General features: G+C 41.8%; 1 protein-coding gene across 2 annotated transcripts; it reads left to right on the top strand.

The window, feature by feature from the left end:
• The first annotated feature begins 964 nt into the window (after window positions 1-964).
• POGLUT2 (protein O-glucosyltransferase 2) lies at window positions 965-17,337 on the top strand. Of its 2 annotated transcripts, XM_054019978.1 has the most exons (11): window positions 965-1,115; window positions 1,306-1,537; window positions 5,059-5,264; window positions 6,500-6,705; window positions 7,759-7,836; window positions 10,731-10,903; window positions 13,085-13,322; window positions 13,790-13,999; window positions 14,461-14,550; window positions 15,087-15,191; window positions 17,089-17,337. In XM_054019978.1, the coding sequence occupies exons 2-11, from the start codon at window positions 1,356-1,358 to the stop codon at window positions 17,104-17,106; spliced, it is 1,506 nt and encodes a 501-aa protein (XP_053875953.1). In that variant the 5' UTR covers window positions 965-1,115; window positions 1,306-1,355; the 3' UTR covers window positions 17,107-17,337. The 2 variants fall into 2 exon arrangements, with proteins under 2 accessions (XP_053875953.1, XP_053876730.1); XM_054020755.1 differs by lacking the exon at window positions 1,306-1,537 and having other exon boundaries at window positions 966-1,115.
• Window positions 17,338-22,481: the final 5,144 nt, after the last annotated feature.

The following is a 22,481-nucleotide window of genomic DNA, read 5'->3' as shown; positions in this document are numbered from 1 at the left end:
TCAATCATTTGCATGCTTTCTCTTGCCCAATTAATGCTAATTATTTATACACATGCTGGGTCAAACAGTTTCAACAGGAGCAACTGCGAAAGCCCCATCCTAGAGTGCTCATAGCCCAGTAGTTAGGGTGCTCTATTGAAAGACAAGTTTAAATCCTTATTTCCCATCAGGTAGAATAAGGATTTGAGCTTTATTTCTCCCCCATCCTGGTTTGGGGCGCTAACAACAGGGCTAATAGTTTTATATATCAGCAACACTACCTCTTTTTTTGCAAGAAAGGGCTTGGGCATCCAGCTTCAGGAGGGAGTTCACAGCTATGAATTCTAACCAGAGATAGGCGCCTAAGCCCCTTTGAGGAGATGTAGGCAAAACTCCTTTCCTGGGCATTCCCTATTGGCTAGCTTGAGTGGCTCCCTGCTCAGCTTTGCTGGCTTTTGCCATTCCTAGGCACCTCATTCTCCCTGTGCATCCCTAACTCAGGGTTGTGGATTCCATTAGGCAACAGGACACCTAAATTTAGGTGTTGTAGCACTGAGTATAAGTGGATCTAGCCCTAACTATGGACTATAAAGGAAACAGAGAAGCTATGTACATACAATATGATGCTAAATACATAAAGTAAACACATTGAAAACGTTAATTTAAAAAATCTTTCACTTGTAACCTTGTGTGTTACTCACAGGCAATAATAGGTACATTTTCGGACAGAAGTGTAAGTTTTAAGCTGACAGTGTGCCATTTAAATTTGTACTTGCAGTACGCTGCAAATGTCTGCACTCTTGTTTGAAACAGCGTGAAGGTTCTCTCCCCCGCCCAAACCATACTGGTAATGAGTGTGAGTGGTGAGGTACAAGACTGCTGTGATTCTTGTTGCTGGACTACATTTCCCAGCATTACTGCTCAGCCTGGGAAGTGAGACAATATCATTATTCATTCGGAAGAAGTTTTGTTGGACCAATGAAACAATCCCCTTTCCTCTCCTGCCCGCTCAGACTGACGATAGGGTTAACCCGAAGATGCTGTTCCAGCTCCAGGGTTAAAGGCAGAAGAATCGATACACACAGAGACAAAGAAACAGGGACACGGTAGCAGCTCCTGATTGTGTCTACTCTGTGGTAACTAATGTAGTTAACTAGCTTCTCCGTTGTAGTTTGCTTAGGGGGGAAGTGGAAATATTCAAGACTTCTTTGAAACAAACAAGTTAACGCTAAGTCAAGGCAGATGTGTAACTGAGCAGATGTGATTGCAGCCGTAACTGAGACACAAGTTACACTTTAGCACACGTTTTCTACCCCTTCTCTGCAGCTTGGCCTGTCTTCTTGTTTGTGTTTTTTCCTGAAGAGGAAATCTTGTAAATGTTTAGCATTTGGCTGCTTTGTTACTTAACGCTTGGAACAATTCCCGTGTTCACTATATCGGGTGGAGGAAACCAGCTGAGTCCGGAGAACAGTTTAATATGGGGACCTGGTCTGAGAGCAGATGTTGTGCTCCCTGCTCGATATTTTTATGTTCAGGCTTTGGACACTGACGGGCAGAGGTAAGCATGACAGCACCTTATCATAGCAACTTTAAATTGTGTTTATGGCCAAAAAGATGTTCGAGTTTAAAAATGGCATTTTCTTACTTCACAGGTCATGAGGCTCCCAACCCCACAGTATCTGAATTTAAAATTAGAAATGACTATGTTCCCTCGCTGGCATTCCCAAGGCCCTTTCCCCAGAAATATTTAAGCATTGTGCAACTTTACTCAAATTACACACATGCTTAAGTGTTCTGAGGATCTAGGTCCAAGTCATACCTACAGGATTTCCTTGACAAAATAACTTTTACTACTTTTCCTCCAGTTACACTGCAGAGCCAGACCCCGCACATCTAGATTACATTCCATTGTGTTTTGTACATCACCAGTAGAACTGGCCTTACCCTCTCTTCAGAGCCACATGGGTATGCCGGCTGCTACTCTGAAACCTGTATATATTGGCTCTCTTGTTATTTAATTAAGAAAGCTGCTTAATTTGCCTTTCTTGCAGAAAAGGATATTAATGTTGAAGGCCCCAAATCTGACTTATATTTTTATGCCTTATATCTCTTTGTAAACTTTGTTTAATTGTCATGTGTCAAAATGCTCTAATGTTATTTTAATTAAATGAATTCCAGCAGACCTTTCTCCTGGAAATCAGTGTACTTGCACAATACATGAAGGAAAAATATTCAATAAAGATTCAAGAATCCCTGTTGGCACATAAAGCTGTGATTCCATAGACATCATTTGAGTTGCACCTCCCTCCCCTGTCCACCAGCAGTTAATTTGGCCCTGAGATTTTATTTTTAAGCTTCCGTTGGGATATTATCCACAGTAAGAAAAAATAATATATGTTTAAAAAACCTATGACGATCTTTTCAAAATCTCCTGCTCCATTGCCCTAATATAAAAATTGCCATTTCACCTCAAGGCATCATACAGGATGTGAAATGGGGAAAGAAAATGAAAATTGGGTTACAGACAAAATAGAAGCATCTTGGCCCAGCAAACAAGTTACAGCTAATTCTCCCTTGTCAAGCCTATATATATAATAAACTGGTCAGATTAAGTTATGGTGTGACCTCTAGACTTTCCTGCTTCTTTCCATTGTAACACAAACCAGTAATCCCCACAAACATGTAAGTATCAGATCTGTGAATCCATTTAAAATAATTGCTTATTAAATACTGTATAGAACATTAAAGAAACCTAGTAACGTTTTGAGACAACCTAAAGCTTAATTCAAAGATTGAAATTAGTGAGCCAGATCATCTCTAGACAGGAAAAACCCATGACTTGCCACTTGTGGCATTTTCACCAAAATATTCCATGAAGAGGTAGGGCTTGTTCCCTCTATCCCCTCATGGAACTGGCAGAGGGACTGGAGGAAATTTTCAGAGGCACCAAAGGCAGCTAGTTGTCTAACTCCCGTTAAATGTCAGTGGGAGTTCGGTATCTAAATGTCATTTATTGCTTTGAAAATCTCCTCAGCCCCTTAAACTTGCAAATTCCCTAAAATCTGAGGAGGCCAGATCCATTTGAACAGAGAATCTGTATACTTTGGCACTGCTTCCCAGACCCTTCCCCTTCTTTAACAGAGCACAGCTTCTAAAGGACCCAAGCTGCCATTGCGTCCCTACAGGTTGCTATCCACATACCCCTTCCCAAGGAGAATGTACAGTTTCATTCAACAGAGTGGGGAATCCATGTAAAGTAACAACAATGAGATTAACATTATCTTATGTGGGGATTCCCTCAAGGTTGCCAGGGTGAAGAATGCCACCTTGTCACAGACAGCCAAACCCTAGCCAAACCCCCACACTCTGTAGAGTTCCTAGTATTTTAGTGAGGTACTGGGAAGGGATGATGCTAAAAAGCTGTCCCTTTTAGCTCTGGTAGCCCACATCCTTCATACACAGCATAGATTTGATCAAAGAAGTGGAGATGGACAATCTCGTTTAATACCTGGTAGCACATACCATTGTTACAGTTGTAAAACTGTTCCCTGAATTCATAACTTTCCAAGCCATTCACTTTTAGGCTGAATTTTTCTAGATTTGGTGTCTATATATTGTGAAGTTCTTTTTAAAGTTTGAGCAAACTCCCGTAAACATTTTTTCTATTTATGGGACACTCCTAAAGTTCTTCTATTTCTATCCTGAGATTTATATTTGAGATATTCTGACTTCCTGTATAAACAAGAGATATCTTCAAATGTTTAGATGTTGTACTCAATTCTTTTTCCCACATCTGTTATTAAAGACTATATATCTTTCCATAAGACCTACAAAGCAAGCCAAATTTGAAGAAATTTGGTTCAGTAGCTGTAAAGTTACCAAAGTGTAAAATTTGCAAAGTGAAACTTATTCTTACAGTTTCCATACCTACTCAGTGTCACTCATCTGGAGGGCACAGTCACTTGGTCACTCATGTCAGTTGAAATGTCACTCATAAGTAGTGCTGCAGGTAATAAGAAAAGTTTTTGTCTTCAGCTCCTACTCTCATTTACTGGCGCTTATGAGCAGGCAGCCAAGATTTCCACCTCCCGTTTTTCTTGCTGCTCCACAACCACCTCTATGAATTGGGGCAAGAAGTGAAGAGGAATAGGTGGCCAGTACTGCTGCTTTTTTGTGAGCTTTTTTGTGAGGTAAACAGGATCAGTGGGGTTAGAAAGAAATTAAAGAAAGAGGAAAGAGTGAGAGGGAGACTTTACCATACTAGGAAGAGAACCAATGGAAAAGGGGATGTGGGAGAGAAAGGGTCTGGTAGTAAAGAGAGAGAGGGGTGAAGGAAAGAGAAAGGAAAAGGAACCTCTGCAAAGATAGTCTTGTGGTTAATACATAGGACTGATTGCTTCCACTGGCTCTCCATGTGATGTTGAGAGAGTCTCTTTACCCTCCTCCCCACAAAAGTAGTACACGCCTATTTCCCAGGTAGGGGGAAGCACTTTAAGACCCTAGAATGGGAGGATTGCTGTTCATTTATTAATACCAGAAGGGAGAGAAGTGCTGAATCAGAAGAGCTCATTTACCTCACAAGCTCGTATCTGCAGAAATGTCACTGGGCAAGGAGGTACTTTGGCTTTGAACTAGTTCACTTGTCGGGGCAGGACGTCTCAATGGTCTGTTGAGTCACTATGGTCCGAATTTTCAGAAGGGCTCAGACCTCACACTCAGGGACAGATTTTCAAAACTGCTTGGCTCTCATTTAGGCACCAAAATAAGAAGATAGATTTTCATAAGAGCTCAACACATTGGGTGCTAAGGTCTAGTGAAATCTGCCCATTGGTGCCACAGTGGAAGCTGCTGTCTACTGAGCACTTTTGAAAATCCAGGCCTTATTTAGGTGTCTAAATTGGAGCTGAAGTCTTTGGAAAATCTGGGCACTGAGCACTTGGAAATATTGCACAATCTAGCTCTCACTAAACTAAAGTCAATGGCAATCTTTCCATTGACTTTAACTGGCATTGGATCAGACCCTAAGGAAACTGTTACGTAGTCCCTTCTTAATCACGATTGTACTTGTTCCCTGTGTAGGTTTACTTTCTCTCCAGGAGCAAATACATTCCAGGTGAAGATCACTGCTCCTGATGAGCAGTTCACTCGGATAGGAGTGCAGATATTAGACAGAAAAGATGGCTCCTTCATTGTGAGGTACAGAATGTATGCAAGCTACAAAAACCTGAAGATAGAAATCAAAGTCAAAGACAAACATGTTGCCAAGTCTCCATATATTTTAAAAGGTACAAAGAATTACATGATGCAACTTTATTTTACATAGTGTTTTTTTTTTTTCATACAAACTGTAGCCCAAAATGCTTTACAGTACTAGGATCTGATCCTGGAAGTTGCCGAGGCTCGGGTTCACAAAGGTACTTAGGCACCCAACTCCCAGTTTTAGATTCTACTGCAATCCATAAACCCCACTCAGCTTCCCCTGAACTCTGAAGACACCTAAACTCACTCAGGCTATGTCTACACAGGGATAAAAGCCTGCAGCATGGCCATGGCTAGCCCAGATCAGCTGACTTGGGCTCATGGGCCACAGGTTCTAGGGCTGAAAAGTTGCTGTGTAGACAGACATTCGGGCTTGGGCTAGAACCCAAGCTCTGGGACCCTGAAAGGGTAGAGGGTCCTACACCTGAGGCTCTAGCCCAAGTCCGAATGTCTGCACAGAGATTTTTCAGTTCCAGAGCCTGAGCCCCATGAGCCCAAGTCAGCTGCCCTGGCCAGCCATGGGTTTTTTATCTCTGAATAGACATACCTTCAGCACCTAAGCTTTTGTGTAAAAATTCCCTAGGTGCCTATGTTTCTGCCTCTGAACATGTACACTGCTGCCTCACTCAAGGCATCCAGACATCTATCTCCCACCTAGGGGCCAGAGTGATCCACAGATTGGGAAAGACAAGCATGTGTATCTTGCCTGCAGCGGCCAATCTGGTAGGCATGCTCAGAGGCTGCCTAACTCCACACAAAATGACAATTAGGAGGACCAAGCCCTCCTTTTAACCATTAGCCCAATAGGCAGGGTATTCAACTGGGATATGAGATACCACTAGTTCAGGTCCCCTGTCGCCTGATAAAGACAAGGGATTTGAACAGGGACCTGCCACCTCTTCTGCCCACATCAGGCAAGACAGGCAGGCAAACGCCTATCTTCCCCTAGTTTCAGGATAACTCTGGGCCTCAGGCAGGAGATTGTTCAGAATAAAAGAACCTGAGTATCCATACGGCGCAGTTATTCCTGAATAGCTAAATTATACCAGAACAGTTATGCTGTTCCATTTCCCCTTTGTAGACAAGGGCCTAAGAGTCTAATTTACACGCTAAGGGGGCTGGAACAAAGTGTAACTTACATTATATTATACTGATTCACCTCTGAATTTGTATCAAAGTCCAGGGTAACTAACTTCTGAATTCAATATCTTGTCTGTGTTGCACATTAAAATAATCTAAAAATTTGTGGTGTATACAACAGGCCCTGTTTACCATGAGAATTGTGACTGCCCTCACGAAGACAGCACTGCATGGCTGGAAGATATGAGCTGCCCTCAAGCCATTCCACAGATTCAGAGAGACCTAGCACATTTTCCCACTGTTGATCCAGATAAGATTGCAAAGGAAATTCCACAACGGTTTGGACAAAGACAGAGCTTGTGTCACTATACCATAAAAGATAACAAGGTACGGTATGTGATTTAGCTGAAGTATTAAAAGGAGGCTTCTAGCTAGTCATATATTTAGGCTGGTTAGCACTTTCCATTATAAAGGATTCTTTTGACCTTTTCTTTGAGAAGCTCTCACACCTCCATTGTTGCTTCATTATCCCTCAAATATAATATTTAACTCTTATATAGTGTTTTTCATCTGTCAAACTCAATACTTCCTTCCTTTGTAAGGTGTTTTACATCCATGTTATAGATGGGGCAGTCGAAACACAGAAAGGCAAATTACTTTGCCCACAGTCACACAGCAGATCAATAGTAGAGTTAGGAGTATACCCAAACGTCCTGACTCCCGGTTCAGTTTCCTGTCCACTAGGCTTTACAAGAGTTTTGAATACTAATCAATTTTGTATGGTGTGGTGGTCTCAGAATCCTCAACTCTTGCTAACAAAACTCTACTAATTTCAGAAGAGCTTCTAGTGGTGTATTGGAAACTGTGCTAAAATTACAAGCTAGCAGTTTAAATGTAAGGTGTTTGCTAGCCCTGCTTGCACATTAGGGGGCTTTATAGGGAAGCATGCAATCGTGTGCAGTCAGTCAAAGAACCAACCTAGCACAAGATAGGGTGGGTTGTGCCTCTCTAGTTGTGCAGCCTGCCTTCTTTCTCTCTGTTTTTGGTTCTTTTGTGTGTTAAAGTTTTGGATTCCTAGAAATAAAGTAGTGTTACATCGCAACCTTCCAGAGAGAATATTTTATATTTTTGTCTACCTTGTCTGTATGCCATGAACATAATCTAGGAAAGGAATGCAGTAGAGTCAGGCTTGAAAGTGTTGAGTTTCTGTTTACAGGGGATCATTTTTAAAGGTGTCTGCAAAGGACAAAAAATGTGTACCCCTTTTTTTGCTTCATCAGAGAGGTAGGACATTCCAAGGCCTCCTAAAATTATTTGAAGTTATATAAAGGTGAAGCCATACAATCTGTCTGATTGTTTACTGTGAAACAGGTAAGCTCCAATAATGTATTTTTCCCCCAAGCAAAAACACTAATGCAATAACTTTTGGATTATTTTTAGGTTTATATAAGGACCCATGGTGAGCATGTAGGTTTCAGGATTTTCATGGACGCTATACTACTTTCTTTGACTAGAAAAGTGAGTATATATTAGTTTTATATATTGTATATGATCGTGTTTAAATATCAAAACATTCCCTGAAATCTTTATTACAGTTTTGTTGATGCCTCCGCAACAATAAAGAAAACACCACTGTTCTTGTTTTCTTATTTTTATTACTTTCACATTAATAAGTCATAAGCTAGCAGGATTGTTCCTAATGAAGTTGGATGTTCTGGTATGCTCTTCGATTAGTCTGCAGAATGTAACTTACAAATGTTAATTATCTGCAATGTTGTTTTAGCTGTGCTGGTCCCAGAACATTAGAGAGACGAGGTAGGTGAGGTAATATCTTTTATTGGACCAACTTCTGTTGGTGAAAGAGACAAGCTTTCGAGCTTACACAGAGTGTGTTAAGGATATGTATTCTGGACTCTCTCCTCAGATCAACCTGTGGGTCAACACTTTTCACAAAAAGATCACTCCATATCTGACCCCTCAGTCCTCGTCCTCAAATAAAACCTGCACAACACCTTCCCTGGGAGCTTAAATTAAGTTTGCTAGACATTGAAAATCATGGAGTTAATAAATACATTGGATTTATGGCTTATTACAACAATCTGTAACCCAGTAGTCCCCCTTTTTTTGTTCTATGACAGCAGAGATGTTAAGATGCCACTTCACCTTGAATGGTCTCTTACATGCTAACTACTTATGCTAAATGATTGCTTCCACCTTCTATTTAACTGTGACACTCGGTGTACATTTTCCAGACCTGAAGAGGAGCTCGGTGTAAGCTCGAAAGCTTGTCTCTCTCTCACGAGCAGAAGCTGGTCCAATAAAAGATATTACCTCACCGACCTTGTCTCTCAAATATTAATTAGGCAGCTAGACCTTATGACAAAGGCCTATATAGGATTTAATAGAAAACAATTGTCCATAGGCTTTGTGAACCATCCTATAGGATTTAACAGAGAATTATATCACTGCTAATACATTTTGTAGGATGATTTAAACAAACCTTAGGGAATTTATATAATTCTCTATTAAATTCTATACACTGTGGAAAGAGGCCAGAGACAAAGAGAGGCTGGGGAAGATGTCCCCCAGTGGAGAAACCACAAAGCACTACCACACGCTATCTTTTGAGGACTGCCTAGTAAGCCCTTGCATAGGGGGCATGGATGGGGCAGCAGGAGTGGGGTCACAGCACATAGTACTGTGGAGATCTGAGTATCACTGCTGCTCAGAGGGCAGCTTGGGGAAGCTGCCATAATTTAAATAAGCGCCTAGGTTATGGGGGGGGGTTTTCCAGCCCCAACTATACTCAAAATTAAATTTCTAGAGAATCCTATTTGTTTCATCCCTGTTCAGTTCTATACAACTTTTCCATTGGCTAATATGATTGAAGAACAAAAAAATCTATTGTGTTGAAGGAGAAAATTAGCCCCCAAATGACTCTGTGGTCTGAAAATGTAAACACTGATAATATGTAGTTTATAGCTTGTCCATTACAGTTATTGAATAGAACCAGTAGATGGCATTGTGTTCATAAAGATTATTCCTAAAGATTACAGCCTTCCAGTTCTCTCTGAAGTGAAGACTCCCTTTTTTTAGTGAGAGCCAGATAGAACCCCATGTGTCTGTATGTAAACTGAAAATAAGAACTGGTCCTTTGTTTCTCTACCTCTAGAACTCCCATGCTTTTCTGCCTGTTCTTAACAGGGAATGCTTGCTAAAGGTTTCCCTGTGTTATCAAGTTAGAGAAAATAAACTTTGCTGTCCTTCCTCAACCATATGAGAGGGTGTATAAACCTTACTTGATATCTGGCAGAGGATTAGTTTCTATCTCTGTCTCTGAATGTAAGCTGAGTCAGAAACCTAATGTTTCTAACGCTTGGACAGCAGAGGAATCAAGACATGTTGCAATGTGGATGAGCCACAGCGAAATTAATTATCTTGCTGGTCTGAACAACAAAGCATTTAAGAAAAGTTTTACATATGCACACGTTATGTAGAGGCAGTAATGTGCTTATAATTGCATATTATATATACGTGGGGACTTGGTCAATATTGGTAATTAATGTGTATGTAGATAATTGTTATCCATTTTTAGAAGATATTTTTGTTTATATTTTGTGATCATTGATGAAGGAACAGTAGTTTTAGTCAGAATTAACATTATAGTACAGTGATGGAATAGGCATATCTTTTATTTAATAAGGCTAATGTGGTTTTATTATGTAGACAGTGTAAAATTAATTGAGTCCTTAAGTATTAATTTCCATCTATGTAAGATTTTGTAAATAGCATGGTACAACTACACTGCTGTCAGTTTGCAACCTTAATAGCTTTTGAAATGGAGGTTTTTGGTTTTGGAATACACCTCTACCCCGATATAACGCTGTCCTCAGAGCCAAAAAATCTTACTGCGTTATAGGGGAAACCGCGTTATATCGAACTTGCTTTGATCCGCCGGAGTGCGCAACCCCCCCACACCACCCCCCGGAGTGCTGCTTTACCGCGTTATATATGAATTCGTGTTATATCGGGTCGCGTTATATCGGGGTAGAGGTGTATATACAAAGACCTGAGCATCATGAACAAGGAGAGAGGATGCTTGTTATATCTAGAAGAGTAGCTTTTGTGTGATTCCTTTTGAAAACTAATTTGTTATAAGCTGCTTTGTTTTCTGACCCGATAATAGAGATAGTTAAAACATGGATTTCTGTGAATAGCATTCCTGAAGCGTGATGAGCAATTGTTATAGTTTTTGAATATATTATAGCCCTGAACCTAACTTTTCCCTTAGACTTCTCTTATTGTACATAATTTCAAATACCATATTGATCAAGGAAAAAAAAGGGTATTCCTATGTATTAACACATACAATACACACTAACACATCAACACTATCATTTGTCTTCTTTTAGGTGAAAATGCCAGATGTAGAGTTTTTTGTTAATTTAGGGGATTGGCCTTTAGAGAAAAAGAAATCTACTCAGAACCTTCATCCCATCTTCTCATGGTGTGGATCCACTGAATCAAAAGACATTGTGATGCCAACCTATGATTTGACGGACTCAGTTTTAGAAACTATGGGCCGGTAAGAAACTATGTAAATTTTTCACAAAGCACTAAATATGAGTGAATGAGCTTCCAATAGACTCTTAACATTACCAATACTTCAATAATTGTTGTACTATGTATTTATTCAAATTAATTTCTATGTGGACACTGAAACACCATTTTAGACCAGATAAGGTATACTGAATGTCTAAATTTAGCTATTTTATCCTTTACATAATTGTTGTATTCCTTCAATGTCCTATTTCAGAAACCAGAGACCAAATGTAGTCCAATCAAAAACACTAAAAATGTATTTTGTTACTCATGACACCTCTATCTGTCTCCTCACTACTCATGATCGTATCCTGAGAAGGGTTGTCTTCAACTCTTCCCTGCATATTCAGGCTTTCTGCAAATCCTGCTGCTTCTCTCTCCATAACATTTCTAAGATACCCGAGTGCCCCAGGGGTCGGTCCTGGGGCCGGTTTTGTTCAACATCTTTATTAATGATCTGGATGATGGGATGAACTGCACTCTCAGCAAGTTTGCAGATGACACTAAACTCGGGGGAGAGGTAGATATGCTGGAGGGTAGGGATAGGGTACAGAGTGACCTAGACGAATTGGAGGATTGGGCCAAAAGAAATCTGATGAGGTTCAACAAGGACAAGTGCAGAGTCCTGCACTTAGGAGGGAAGAATCCCATGCACTGCTACAGGCTGGGGAACGACTGGCTAAGCAGCAGTTATGCAGAAAAGGACATGGGGATTACAGTGGATGAGAAGCTGGATATGAGTCAATAGTGTGCCCTTGTTGCCAAGAAGGCTAAAGACATATTGAGCTGCATTAGTAGGAGCATTGCCAGCAGATCAAGGGAAGTGATTATTCCCCTCTATTTGGCACTGGAGCGGCCACATCTGGAGTATTGTGTCCAGTTTTGGGCCCCCCACTACAGAAAGGATGTGGACAAATTGGAGCGAGTCCAGCAGAGGGCAACGAAAATGATCAGGGGGCTGGGGCACATGACTTACGAGGAGAGGCTGAGGGAACTGGGCTTGTTTAGTTTGCAGAAGAGAAGAGTGAGGGGGGATTTGATAGCGACCTTCAGCTACCTGAAGGGGGAGTTCCAAAGAGGATGTAGCTAGGCTGTTCTCAGTGGTGGCAAATGACAGAACAAGGAGCAATGGTCTCAAATTGTAGTGGGGGAGGTCTGGGTTGGATATTAGGAAACACTATTTCACTAGGAGGGTGGTGAAGCACTGGAATGGGTTACCTAGGGAGGTGGTGGAATCTCCATCCTTAGAGGTTTTTAAGGCCCAGCTTGACAAAGCCCTGGCTGGGATGATTTAGTTGGTTTTGGTCCTGCTTTGAGCAGGGGTTTGGACTAGATGACCTCCTGAGGTCTCTTCCAACCCTAATCTTCTATGAGTCTATGATTCTTCTTTTAAAATACATATAGCCAAAACTCTCACGTAGGCCTTCATCTCGCATCTTGATTACTGTAAGATCCTCTTCTCAGGCCTCCCTAACACCTATGTTGCCTCTTCAGAACCATAGAAAACCAGTTTTTAAGATGATGTTTCTTGTCCGTGACTCTGAATCCATTTGAATCCTTCCCCCAGCTCACACTATTTCACTGCATTCAGTTCACCCTTCTTGTCCTTATCAAGACCCTTCACAGGTCTGTCCCTCTTTATTTGTGCATTCTGATATCTTACTGCAGCACCTTCTTGCTGTCTCCTTCACTCTGGCAAAGAAAGCACCCTCATACACCCTTTGTCAGCCTCTCTCACAGCCATCTCCATACCTTCTTCCATGCTGCATAGAATGCTTCTCTGCACTGACCCAGAAAGCCACTAATGTCTTCCTCCTTCAAATCTTTCCTCAAGATCCACCTGTGGCATAATGTCTGTAAGATATCAACTAATGAATGGTGGCTTGAGAGTCAGATGGGGTTTGTTGGCACTTATTTTATCTATTACAATCATAAAAAGTTTACAAACATCTATTTGATTATAACCCTGCCTTTGTATGTCATCTGTCTTCTTAGATTGTAAACTTTTTTGAATAACACCATTGAAATCAGTGGAAACGTGGTGTATAACTGTTGAGGGAGAATCGGGTCCAGAATTGTATTACAATAATATTTTAAAAGACTGGTGCATGAAAACTTCAAGAGTCTTCTTTTCTGAAATCACTTGTTCTCTCCTGACATCTAGAGTCAGCCTGGACATGATGTCTGTCCAGGCCAACACTGGGCCACCCTGGGAAGACAAGAATACTACAGCAATTTGGAGGGGACGTGACAGCCGCAAAGAGAGGCTTGAACTTGTAAAACTCAGTAGAAAATATCCAGATATCATAGATGCTGCTTTCACAAACTTTTTCTTTTTTAAACACGATGAAAGCCTTTATGGTCCCATTGTGAAGCATATTTCATTTTTTGATTTTTTCAAGGTAGGACATAAACTGCTATTTAGACCTTCTTGCAGACTTAACTCACCAGTGTTTGAGAATTTTCCTCCTCCCGCCTACCGTCTTTGTACATATTATACATATATATTAAAATACTTAACTTTTCAGGCACAACCTGTTTATGATTATCAGCTTTGACTTAGATTTTGAGGTTTTATAGGAACTTTCTGTCCAATTTAATCTCTAGATTCCATTTTATTGTTCCTCTGTTCTCACTGGTGATCATAGCTCCTCCCAATACAATATATTTAGCCAGTGGAACTAATCTCATCTGCTTATTAACAATAAAGATTACCTAAAATGCAATGCCTGTCTGGCATAATCTGCATGTCTTAAAATGAGCAAGCCCCCCGCATTTAATATTCTCAGAATAAAAAAACTCCACAAAACCAATCCCAGCTACCTGTTTTTAAAATGTTTATTAATCAATTCTTGTATGTTTTTTGCAGTATAAATATCAAATTAATATTGATGGCACAGTAGCTGCATACAGATTGCCTTACCTGTTAGCAGGAAACAGTGTAGTACTGAAGCAAGACTCCTTCTACTATGAACATTTTTATAATGAGCTGCAGCCCTGGAAACACTACATTCCATTTAAAAATGACCTGAGTGACCTACTGGAGAAGCTACAGTGGGCAAAAGATCATGATGAAGAGGTAAATCTATATTAAATCACTGAGAAACATTTCCTGACAAACTAAAAGTAGGTGACTACAAGTTAATTTGTTTAAAAACAAACAAAACATTAGCAGGTCTTAAGAATGAGTGTCGCATATTATACCAATGGGGAAGCAAAACATATTTAGCTTGCGTATTCTTCTACAGTCATTAATTTGAAAATTATTTGAGTTTTTGATAAATTAAAGATGTATTTACATAGTAAGAACACCTTTCTTTCAACATTAAGAATATGTCAATTTTCCGTCTCCCTCGCATGTTATCAGTAATAAAGGTTTACTTATTATTTTATGGAGCAGTCACCATGGTGGTACTTAAACACTTGTCTACAAAATTGGACGGCTAATTACTAAAACTGCACATATTGTGTTACATTTCAGAATCACTGCTACCATCTCCAGAAATGTTCCTATATCAGGATTTTCCTTTTCTTTGACAGGCAAGGAATATTGCAAAATTGGGGCAAGAATTTGCAAGAAATAACCTCATGGGAGATCATGTATTCTGTTATTATTTCAAACTTTTCCAGGTCAGTATGTCAGACTACTAGAAAAAAGGTTATGTAGAAAGCATTTAGGAATATACAGGTACTGGAAATCAGCCAGTCCAGAGATGAAGTCAGAAAGCAAAGAGTAACAATGGGAAACATTAAGTAGATTGTAGACATTCTGTGATGCTTATGCCCTAAAAGATCCCTTTAATGTTAGAGTGGCAGTTTGAGAGAGGCATTCCAGCTCCCATAAATCTCAATCTAATCTACAAGAAAATGTTCCCATGTTCCTCACACTAGCATTCAGCAATGATCTAAGAGCATAGGCTCATTCCCCTGTCCTCAGCTAAAAATGTCTGTGCATTAGCACTGAGGTTTTGACACTTCAGTGAGGCACCACATGGGATCTCTGACAGCAGTTAAGGATCAGCTTACCTTCTCTGTGATATGGTGGGCTTTTCTGAGAGCAAAGGAAGATTCTTTGGTCACACAACTCTTACAAAATTATTGATCTGAGCTGTGAGCTTTTACAGGCCGTTAATAGAGTAAGAATACCTTCCTCTTTTTTGAATTAGGAATACGCCAATTTACAAGTGAGTGAGCCAAAAATCAGAGATGGCATGGAGAAGGTAGAGCAGCCTGACGATGACCTGTTTCCATGTACTTGCCACAGAAAGAAGGTATGGTCTGTACAACAAAGATCTGACCCTGTAAGATGCTGAATGTCCTCAATTCCTATTTAATTGAGTGGGAGCTGAATGTGTCCAGCACCCAACATCATCAGGGCTCAAGATGAGTTTCATTCAAATTCTGATAACTAATGGGATTGTAGGTGGGCTACATTTTTCTTTTTTATTTTTAAAATTGTGTATTTGCACCAACTAAGCAGCTGAAAACTGCTGCTGAAAAACAGTTAACTGAGAACTAACTCCTGTGAAATCCCTGGGGCAACACCATAAGGTAGAGACAGGGCTGGCTCTAGGCAACAGCGCTCCAAGCATGTGCTTGGGGCAGCACTTTCCAAGAGGTGGCGCTCCAGCTCCTTTTTTTTTTTTTTTTTGCACTTGGGGCACAAAAAGCCGGGATCCGGGCCTGAGTGGAGGTGAGCTGCAGCGGTGGGGGGGCACGGGGAGGGCCACAGGAAGTAACCCTGGGGGGGGGGCAGTTCGTCTGCCCCCCACTGCCACAGCTCACCTCCGCTCTGCCTGCTCCCCTGAGCGGGCCGCCGCCGCTCCGCTTCTCCCCCCTCCCTCCCAGGCTTGCTGCGTGAATCAGCTGTTTTGCAGCAAGCCTGGGAGGAAGGGAGGGGGGAGAAGCGGAGCGGTGGTAGTGCACTCGGGGAGCAGGCGGAGTGAGGTGAGCGGCGGTGGGGGGTGCAGGGAGGGCCGCAGGAAGTAACCCTGGGGGCGGGGGCAGAGGAACTGCTCCCCCCCCAACTCATCTCCGCCTCCTCCTCCGAGCGCGCCGCCACTCTGCTTCTCCCTCCCTCCCTCCCAGGCTTGCCGCAAAACAGCTGAGTCACGCAGCAAGCTTGGGAGAGAGGGAGGGGGGAGAAGCGGAGCGGCGGCGGCCCGCTCAGGGGAGCAGGCGGAGCGGAGGTGAGCTGTGGCAGTGGGGGGCAGTTCCTCTGTCCCCCCTCCCCCAGGTTTACAAGCCTGGGAGGGAGGGAGTAGGAGGGGAAATGCAGCGCGCCCGGGGGAGGAGGCAGGGCCGGGGATTTGGGAAGGGGTTGGAATGGGGCGGGGAAAGGGTGGGGCCGGGGGGGGAGGGCCACGGGAACATTTTTTTGCTTGGGGTGGCAAAAAACTTGGAGCTGGCCCTGGGTAAAGAACACTAATAGAACAGAACAGTTTCAGAAAGGCAATAATTTTGTCTGTGAAAGTCAAAAAAAGCCAGAAGTGTCAAGGTTTCCATTTTTAATTTAATCTTTTCTGGATTTTTGTAATATTATTTTAAATGTACTGGTTTGTAAAACTGCTGATAACCAACCACTGAAAGAGTGTTTTTATAATTCCTGTAGAATAAATAAGAGCCCTGGCAGTGAGAATAATTTCCTTGAAAATGGATTGCCTCAGTGGTCACACGTTTTCAGAAATAAATAAATATTTGTGAGAGTAAACTAAATGACTCTAAAAGTTAATAGCTAATTTATAGTAAGTTGTTTGGAAGCATATCCCAATTCATTAAGTCAGACCCACTCAGCTGTGGCTGGCACAGACAAGGAATTCTGTATCGCATAGACCCTGTTGTGAGTGGAGGTTTGAGGATACAGCAGACATTCAGGACCCTCCTCCCACTCTGCCCTGCATACTTCAAAGAGTGTCTGTCAGCCACAAATAAGCCAGGGTAGAGGGAGGAAACAAACCAACCTGCACTTACTTGGATACAGTGGCCAATAAAGGACATGGAGAAGCTGCAGCCACTGTTTGAATCTGTGGGCTGAAACAGTGGCCAAAGAGGAATTGTTCCTTTCTGTCTCTATAGAAAGGGAAAGGATCATTGAATTAAAGCAAGATATACAAGACTATATTGACTGTTAAAACTGCAGTAGTTAATATATTTCCTTCTTAATTACAGGCCAAAGATGAACTCTAACAGGAAGAAATAAAGTCATTTTTAGGAATGTTTACCTATCTTCAGAATCTCTTTAAAAGAAAATAAAAGGAAAATTATTTTATTAACAATTTCAATGGACAATACAAAACAGTGTGCAATAGTCTGAATGAGGAATACCTACTGATATTTTCCCTTTTATCATCAGTATCAATAGTACTTGCTGTTTTGAAATGTTTTTACAATTTTTTTTTAATAAAGTCACCTTCATTTCAAAAAGCGATGTTGTTATTTCTAAGACCTGATTCTGCAAAGGGATGGTGAGCAGGCACCTTCCACAAACTGCTTTATGGACTCAATCCACATAGTATGTAAAGTCTAAACAAATTTTTCCTGGAGTTTGGCTTTAAACAACAACAAAAAGACTGTAAAGTAATAACATTCAGTTAAAACCTCCTGAGCATGACTGCTCCAAGGGTTACTCTTTCAGGACTCCTTAGCAACACCTTCATTCCTCTCTGCACAGAGCCTATACTCTAAAAAGAGAATGATATCCTGTCTACAGATTTTTTGCAACCAGCCTACAGAATTGTGGAGGAGGGATTCAATTTTATTGAACAGTTTAAAAACGTTTAGAAATATAATTTTCTTTTAAATTCTCTGGAATTTGCCATAGGGGCTAATAATTGAAATACGTTTGGCAATATCTAGAGAATTACAGTAGTACCGTAACTCCTTGCTTAACGTTGTAGTTATGTTCCTGAAAAATGCTACTTTAAGCGAAATGATGTTAAGCGAATCCAATTTCCCTATAAGAATTAATGTAAATAGAGGGGGTTAGGGTTCAGGGAAATTTTTTTCGCCAGACAAAAGACTATATCTAATCTAATCTATATATACACCTTTACCCTGATATAATGCGATCCGATATAACATGAATTCGGATAAAACTCAGTAAAGCAGCACTCCGGTGGGGCAGGGCTACGCGCTCTGTCAGATCAAAGCAAGTTCGATATAACGCGGTTTCACCCATAATGTGGTAAGATTTTTTGGCTCCCAAGGACAGCGTTATATTGGGGTAGAGGTATATATTAATTATACATATATATACACACACACACACACACACACAGTATAATTTTTAAACAATACTGTACACAGCAATGATGATTGTGAAGCTTGGTTGAGGTGGTGGAGTCAGAGGGTGGAACAGGGTGGGATATTTCCCAGGGAATGCCTTGCTGCTAAATGATGAATTAACACTCGGCTGAGCTCTCAAGAGTTAACACATCGTTGTTAGGCAGCATGAATGGAGGGAGGAGACACAATAGACACATGGCACTAGCTGCAAACATTCCCTGCGGAAACTGAACGTGATGATGAACCTATGCTATCCCACTGGCGTGCACCACTCCCTCCATTTGCCAAAGTGCCGGGAGAGAGAGGGTGGGTGGGTGTGTGTGTGTGTGTGTGAAAGCGAGAGAGACAGAGACACACACCATGTGTGTGAGAGAGAGACATGCATTGCCCCTTTAAGTACACTGCCTTTTTAAGTAGATCGGCAAGTTGAGATGACAGCTGCTGCCAGCAAGATCCCTCCATCCTGAGCCCTGTCCTCTCCCCCCCTGCTCTGTGGAGATGGGGTACAGGAGCGGGGGGAGGGGGACTCCCTGACATGAGTGCCCCTCTTCCCCTCCCACCCCCTGCACAGCAAGCAGGAGGCTCCTGGGAGCAGCTCCAAGGCAGAGGGCAGGCGCAGCACACGGCAGTGGTGGGAGGGACACCTGAACTGCCCAGCAATTGATAGCCTGCTGGATGACTGGTGCACAGGGAACTTAGGGGAACTGATAGGGGGGCTGCCAGTCCCTCCTGGTTCCAAGCCCCCACCAGCTAGCTCCAATAGGCTGCTCTTCCTGTAAGCAGTGAACAAAGCAGGTGGCTGCCAAACAACATTATAAGGGAGCATTGCATAACTTTAAACGAGCATGTTTTCGAATTGATCAGTAATGTAACAATGAAACAACATTAACTGGGAGATGTTAAGTATGGAGTTATTGTATCAGGCAATGTAGCAGGTGCTACTAAAGTTTTATAAATCTGATAATTTTTCATGAACAGGGTCCATCGTTTTAAGAAATTACCTGTATCGCCTGAAACTAATGAACTTGTTTAAACCAGTTACTAATTTGCACCTACGGTCCTTTCATGCACACTGATATCAATGGAAGCACTATATGTGAAGGGACAGCAGGATCAGACCCAATTATGATACTAAATCAGGTTGAAATTCTCCAAACTCTAAAAACAGAATGTTTCCCAACCAAAATGAGGATTGTCTTATTGTCTTCATATTATAGTTCATAAATTCAGAGTCTGTATGGCTAGGAATGGACTCTTAAGTCAAGTCAACTAGGCCTGTTTAAAATGCTTTTAATGCTGTATTTTCTGCTGAATAAAATGAATGCCAGTAGCCCAGTACTCATGAGCAACCCTACAATGAGAGACTGGAGAAAACAATATCTGCATGCAAACTGATTTAAATTTTCAGCCTTCTGATGGATTATCATGAAGTAAAAAAATGATTTCACAAATACTTTGGTAGTAGTGGCCTCTCAAATCCAGCACTAATAATACAGTGTTGGCTGCAATGTAATTTAATAGTGCCAATTCTCATCAAGCAAGTTGATTAGCTGGCTTATCATCATAAGTATGTTTAAATCATTGTTCTCTTTCAAGTTTCCCCTTCACTCTTGCAGCTGTTCAAAAACAAGTCTTTCACATGGATAACAAACAAGTTGTGTTGTTTTCCTGTTGTCCCAACAACACTGAAGCCTTACTGGGTATTACACTTTTGCAGAAACATGGACAAAAATGAGAAATATTGGGCTAACTGATTTTGCTGCTTTCAAGTCTGGAAATTGTAAGTGGCTATGAAAAGGAACTATTTCATTATATACTCCTTGTCAGTATTCCTGAGGGCATTCTGTGCCAAAAGATTAAAAATTCTGTACCAAAACATTAAAAATTCTGTGCACATTTTAAAATTCTGCAAATTTTATTTGTCAAATAAATGTAGCTGGCTGCAGAAAGCAGTGAGGCTGCACCCAGCCCTGAAACAGCACAAGGACTGAGCCTGCCCCAGGGCCCTGCTCCTCCATACAAGGTGCACCAGTTGTGGGCAGACAAGCTCAGCAAGGCAGGATCCAAGTGTGTGTGTGTGTGTGTTTGTGAATCCCGGTGTGGGTTGAGAGGGTTCTGTGTGAGGCAATCCAGGTGCAGGTGGCTCAATGGGGGATCTGGATGCACTGGGGCTTGTTAGGAGGTTCTGGATGCAACGGTAATGGGACTCTGCAGGGGGGTCCAGGTGAAGGTGGTTGGGGCTCAGCATGGGCAGGTCTGAGTGTGAGGGGATAGAACTCAGCAGAGGGGTCGGGGGGGCTCAGTGCCGTGGGGATCCAGGTGTAGCTGGTTGGGGCTCAATGGGTAGGGTTCTGAGTGTGGGTGGCTTGGCAGGGTGGTCCAGATTCAGGGAGAGTGGAGCTCATTGGGGGGGTTCTGGGTGTAGGGGGTGATGCTCAGCAGGAGGGTCTGGAAATGTGGGGGTCTGGATGCATGGGGGTTGGGCAGATGGGTGGGGATCAGCACCCTGTACAGTGATCCTTTCCCATGCAGCTGAGGAGCCATGGGTGCAGGAAGTGTGTGTGGGGGTGAGGAGGAAGTGTTCCTGCGCCTGGGGAGAAATCTGGGGGAGGGTCTGACCCAGCCCCGGATGTCGTGCAGGGGAAGAGGAAGTCCCGTCGTGCCCTGCCCAGCCAGGACTAGAAGCTGAACCTGATGCAGGGTAAGAGCCAATAGCCGGGTCTTCCACAGTCCCACCCGCTGCCCCATGGTAACACTGGTCTACAATTTTTGAGAAGTCGTCTGCTTCAGAGATAAAATGTGCTATTTATTATGTATTTTGATGTGCTGAATTCAAATATAACAATTAAAACAACTGATTGGCTACTGTTTCTAAGATATTTAAGTTTTTACATTTTATGTCTATGTATATTGTGTAGATAGTAGAGTTTTAATCATAAATTGTAAACCTAGGTCTTTTCATGTGTTTATGGTTACTTTACATATTTCACCTGTCCTGTTTATGTAACACTTTAAAAATCAGCAAAAGGGTTATATAAATAAAATTTATTATGAAACAAAAGGCAAAAAACTATTATGTACATAGTTTAGTCCTATTCAGTGTCTTCTCGGCACTTCTTGGCTTGTCTCTTGTATTCCCAACTGGAGGCACCATGCAGAAGTAACAATTGCTGGTATGATCTGTTGGCTCTCTCCAAATCATTGGCACTGCAAAAGGCATAGATTTCCTTTTCCTGTTCGATCACTGGCGAAGATTTGTTGCACAAGTGTTGCAGCATATGTGTGGGGCTCACCTCTTGTCCTGATCTCCAATTTTGCAGCCAAAATAAAGGTGATAGGCTTTCTTAATTATAGTGGTTATACTGCGCTTTTGTGATGCAAAAGTCACTTCACCACAAACATAGCAGAAGTTATCTGCACTGTTCACACAAGTATGAGGCATCTCTGCTCACTTTGGCTAAACAGAAATGTGTCCCTTTGCAAAATCAAACATTGACAAATAAGAGAGCACGACACTGTATGATTTCTAGAGCTGATATAGGGCAATTTGTTCAACAGAGCGATGTAAGCTTTGTTATGATTGCATCATCCATGACTTCTAGGAATAACATGATGCAATTCAGATCATGTATGACGCAATACCAGCTTCAAATTGCATCATTCATTGTTTTGCCTAAAAAGCAAGTACTGTCCAAACCCAGTCATAGATTTAGTCATAGATCCAGTCAAAGATGTATTTTAGTCATTTCTGGTTTAAATTGAGATCCCTTCCCTTTATAACTCACTTATCCTCTGCCATTCCCAAGTCAAGGGTCGTATATACTGACCCAACAGCATATCTTGAAAACTAGAGCCAATCAACAATTTTAAGCATCATTTTCGTTCTCAGTGACCCAGAATTAGTAAAGTTTGACTACATTTATTTCAGAAGCATTTTGGCTGTAGAGCACTGTAATTTACCTCTCTGTCAGCTGCTCTGGGCACCTAAAACATACTGCTGGGGAGGATCGTATGACCGCTCTTGTGGCTTCCCTTTGCTTCCCCATCAGAAAGTAATTTTTCTACGGGGAAGCAGAGAAATCGGTAGGAGACATAAATTCTGCCCATGAGCAGAGATGCAGAATTCCCTCAAGAGTATGTCAGGGACTGAGTTGTCTGTCTGCTGTTGTTGTAAATGAGTTCGCTGCATCTATTTAAGCACGATAATCTAAAGCCAGGTCTGCTTTGGAAACTTGCCAATATAATCATGTCAGTGTAGGGTGTGATTTTTATGATTA

This window comes from Malaclemys terrapin, chromosome 1 (genome assembly GCF_027887155.1).
Source record: "Malaclemys terrapin pileata isolate rMalTer1 chromosome 1, rMalTer1.hap1, whole genome shotgun sequence".
NCBI classification, from domain to species: Eukaryota; Metazoa; Chordata; order Testudines; family Emydidae; genus Malaclemys; species Malaclemys terrapin.
Note: the sequence above shows the minus strand (reverse complement) of the source record. Positions and strands in the feature narration are given on the sequence as shown.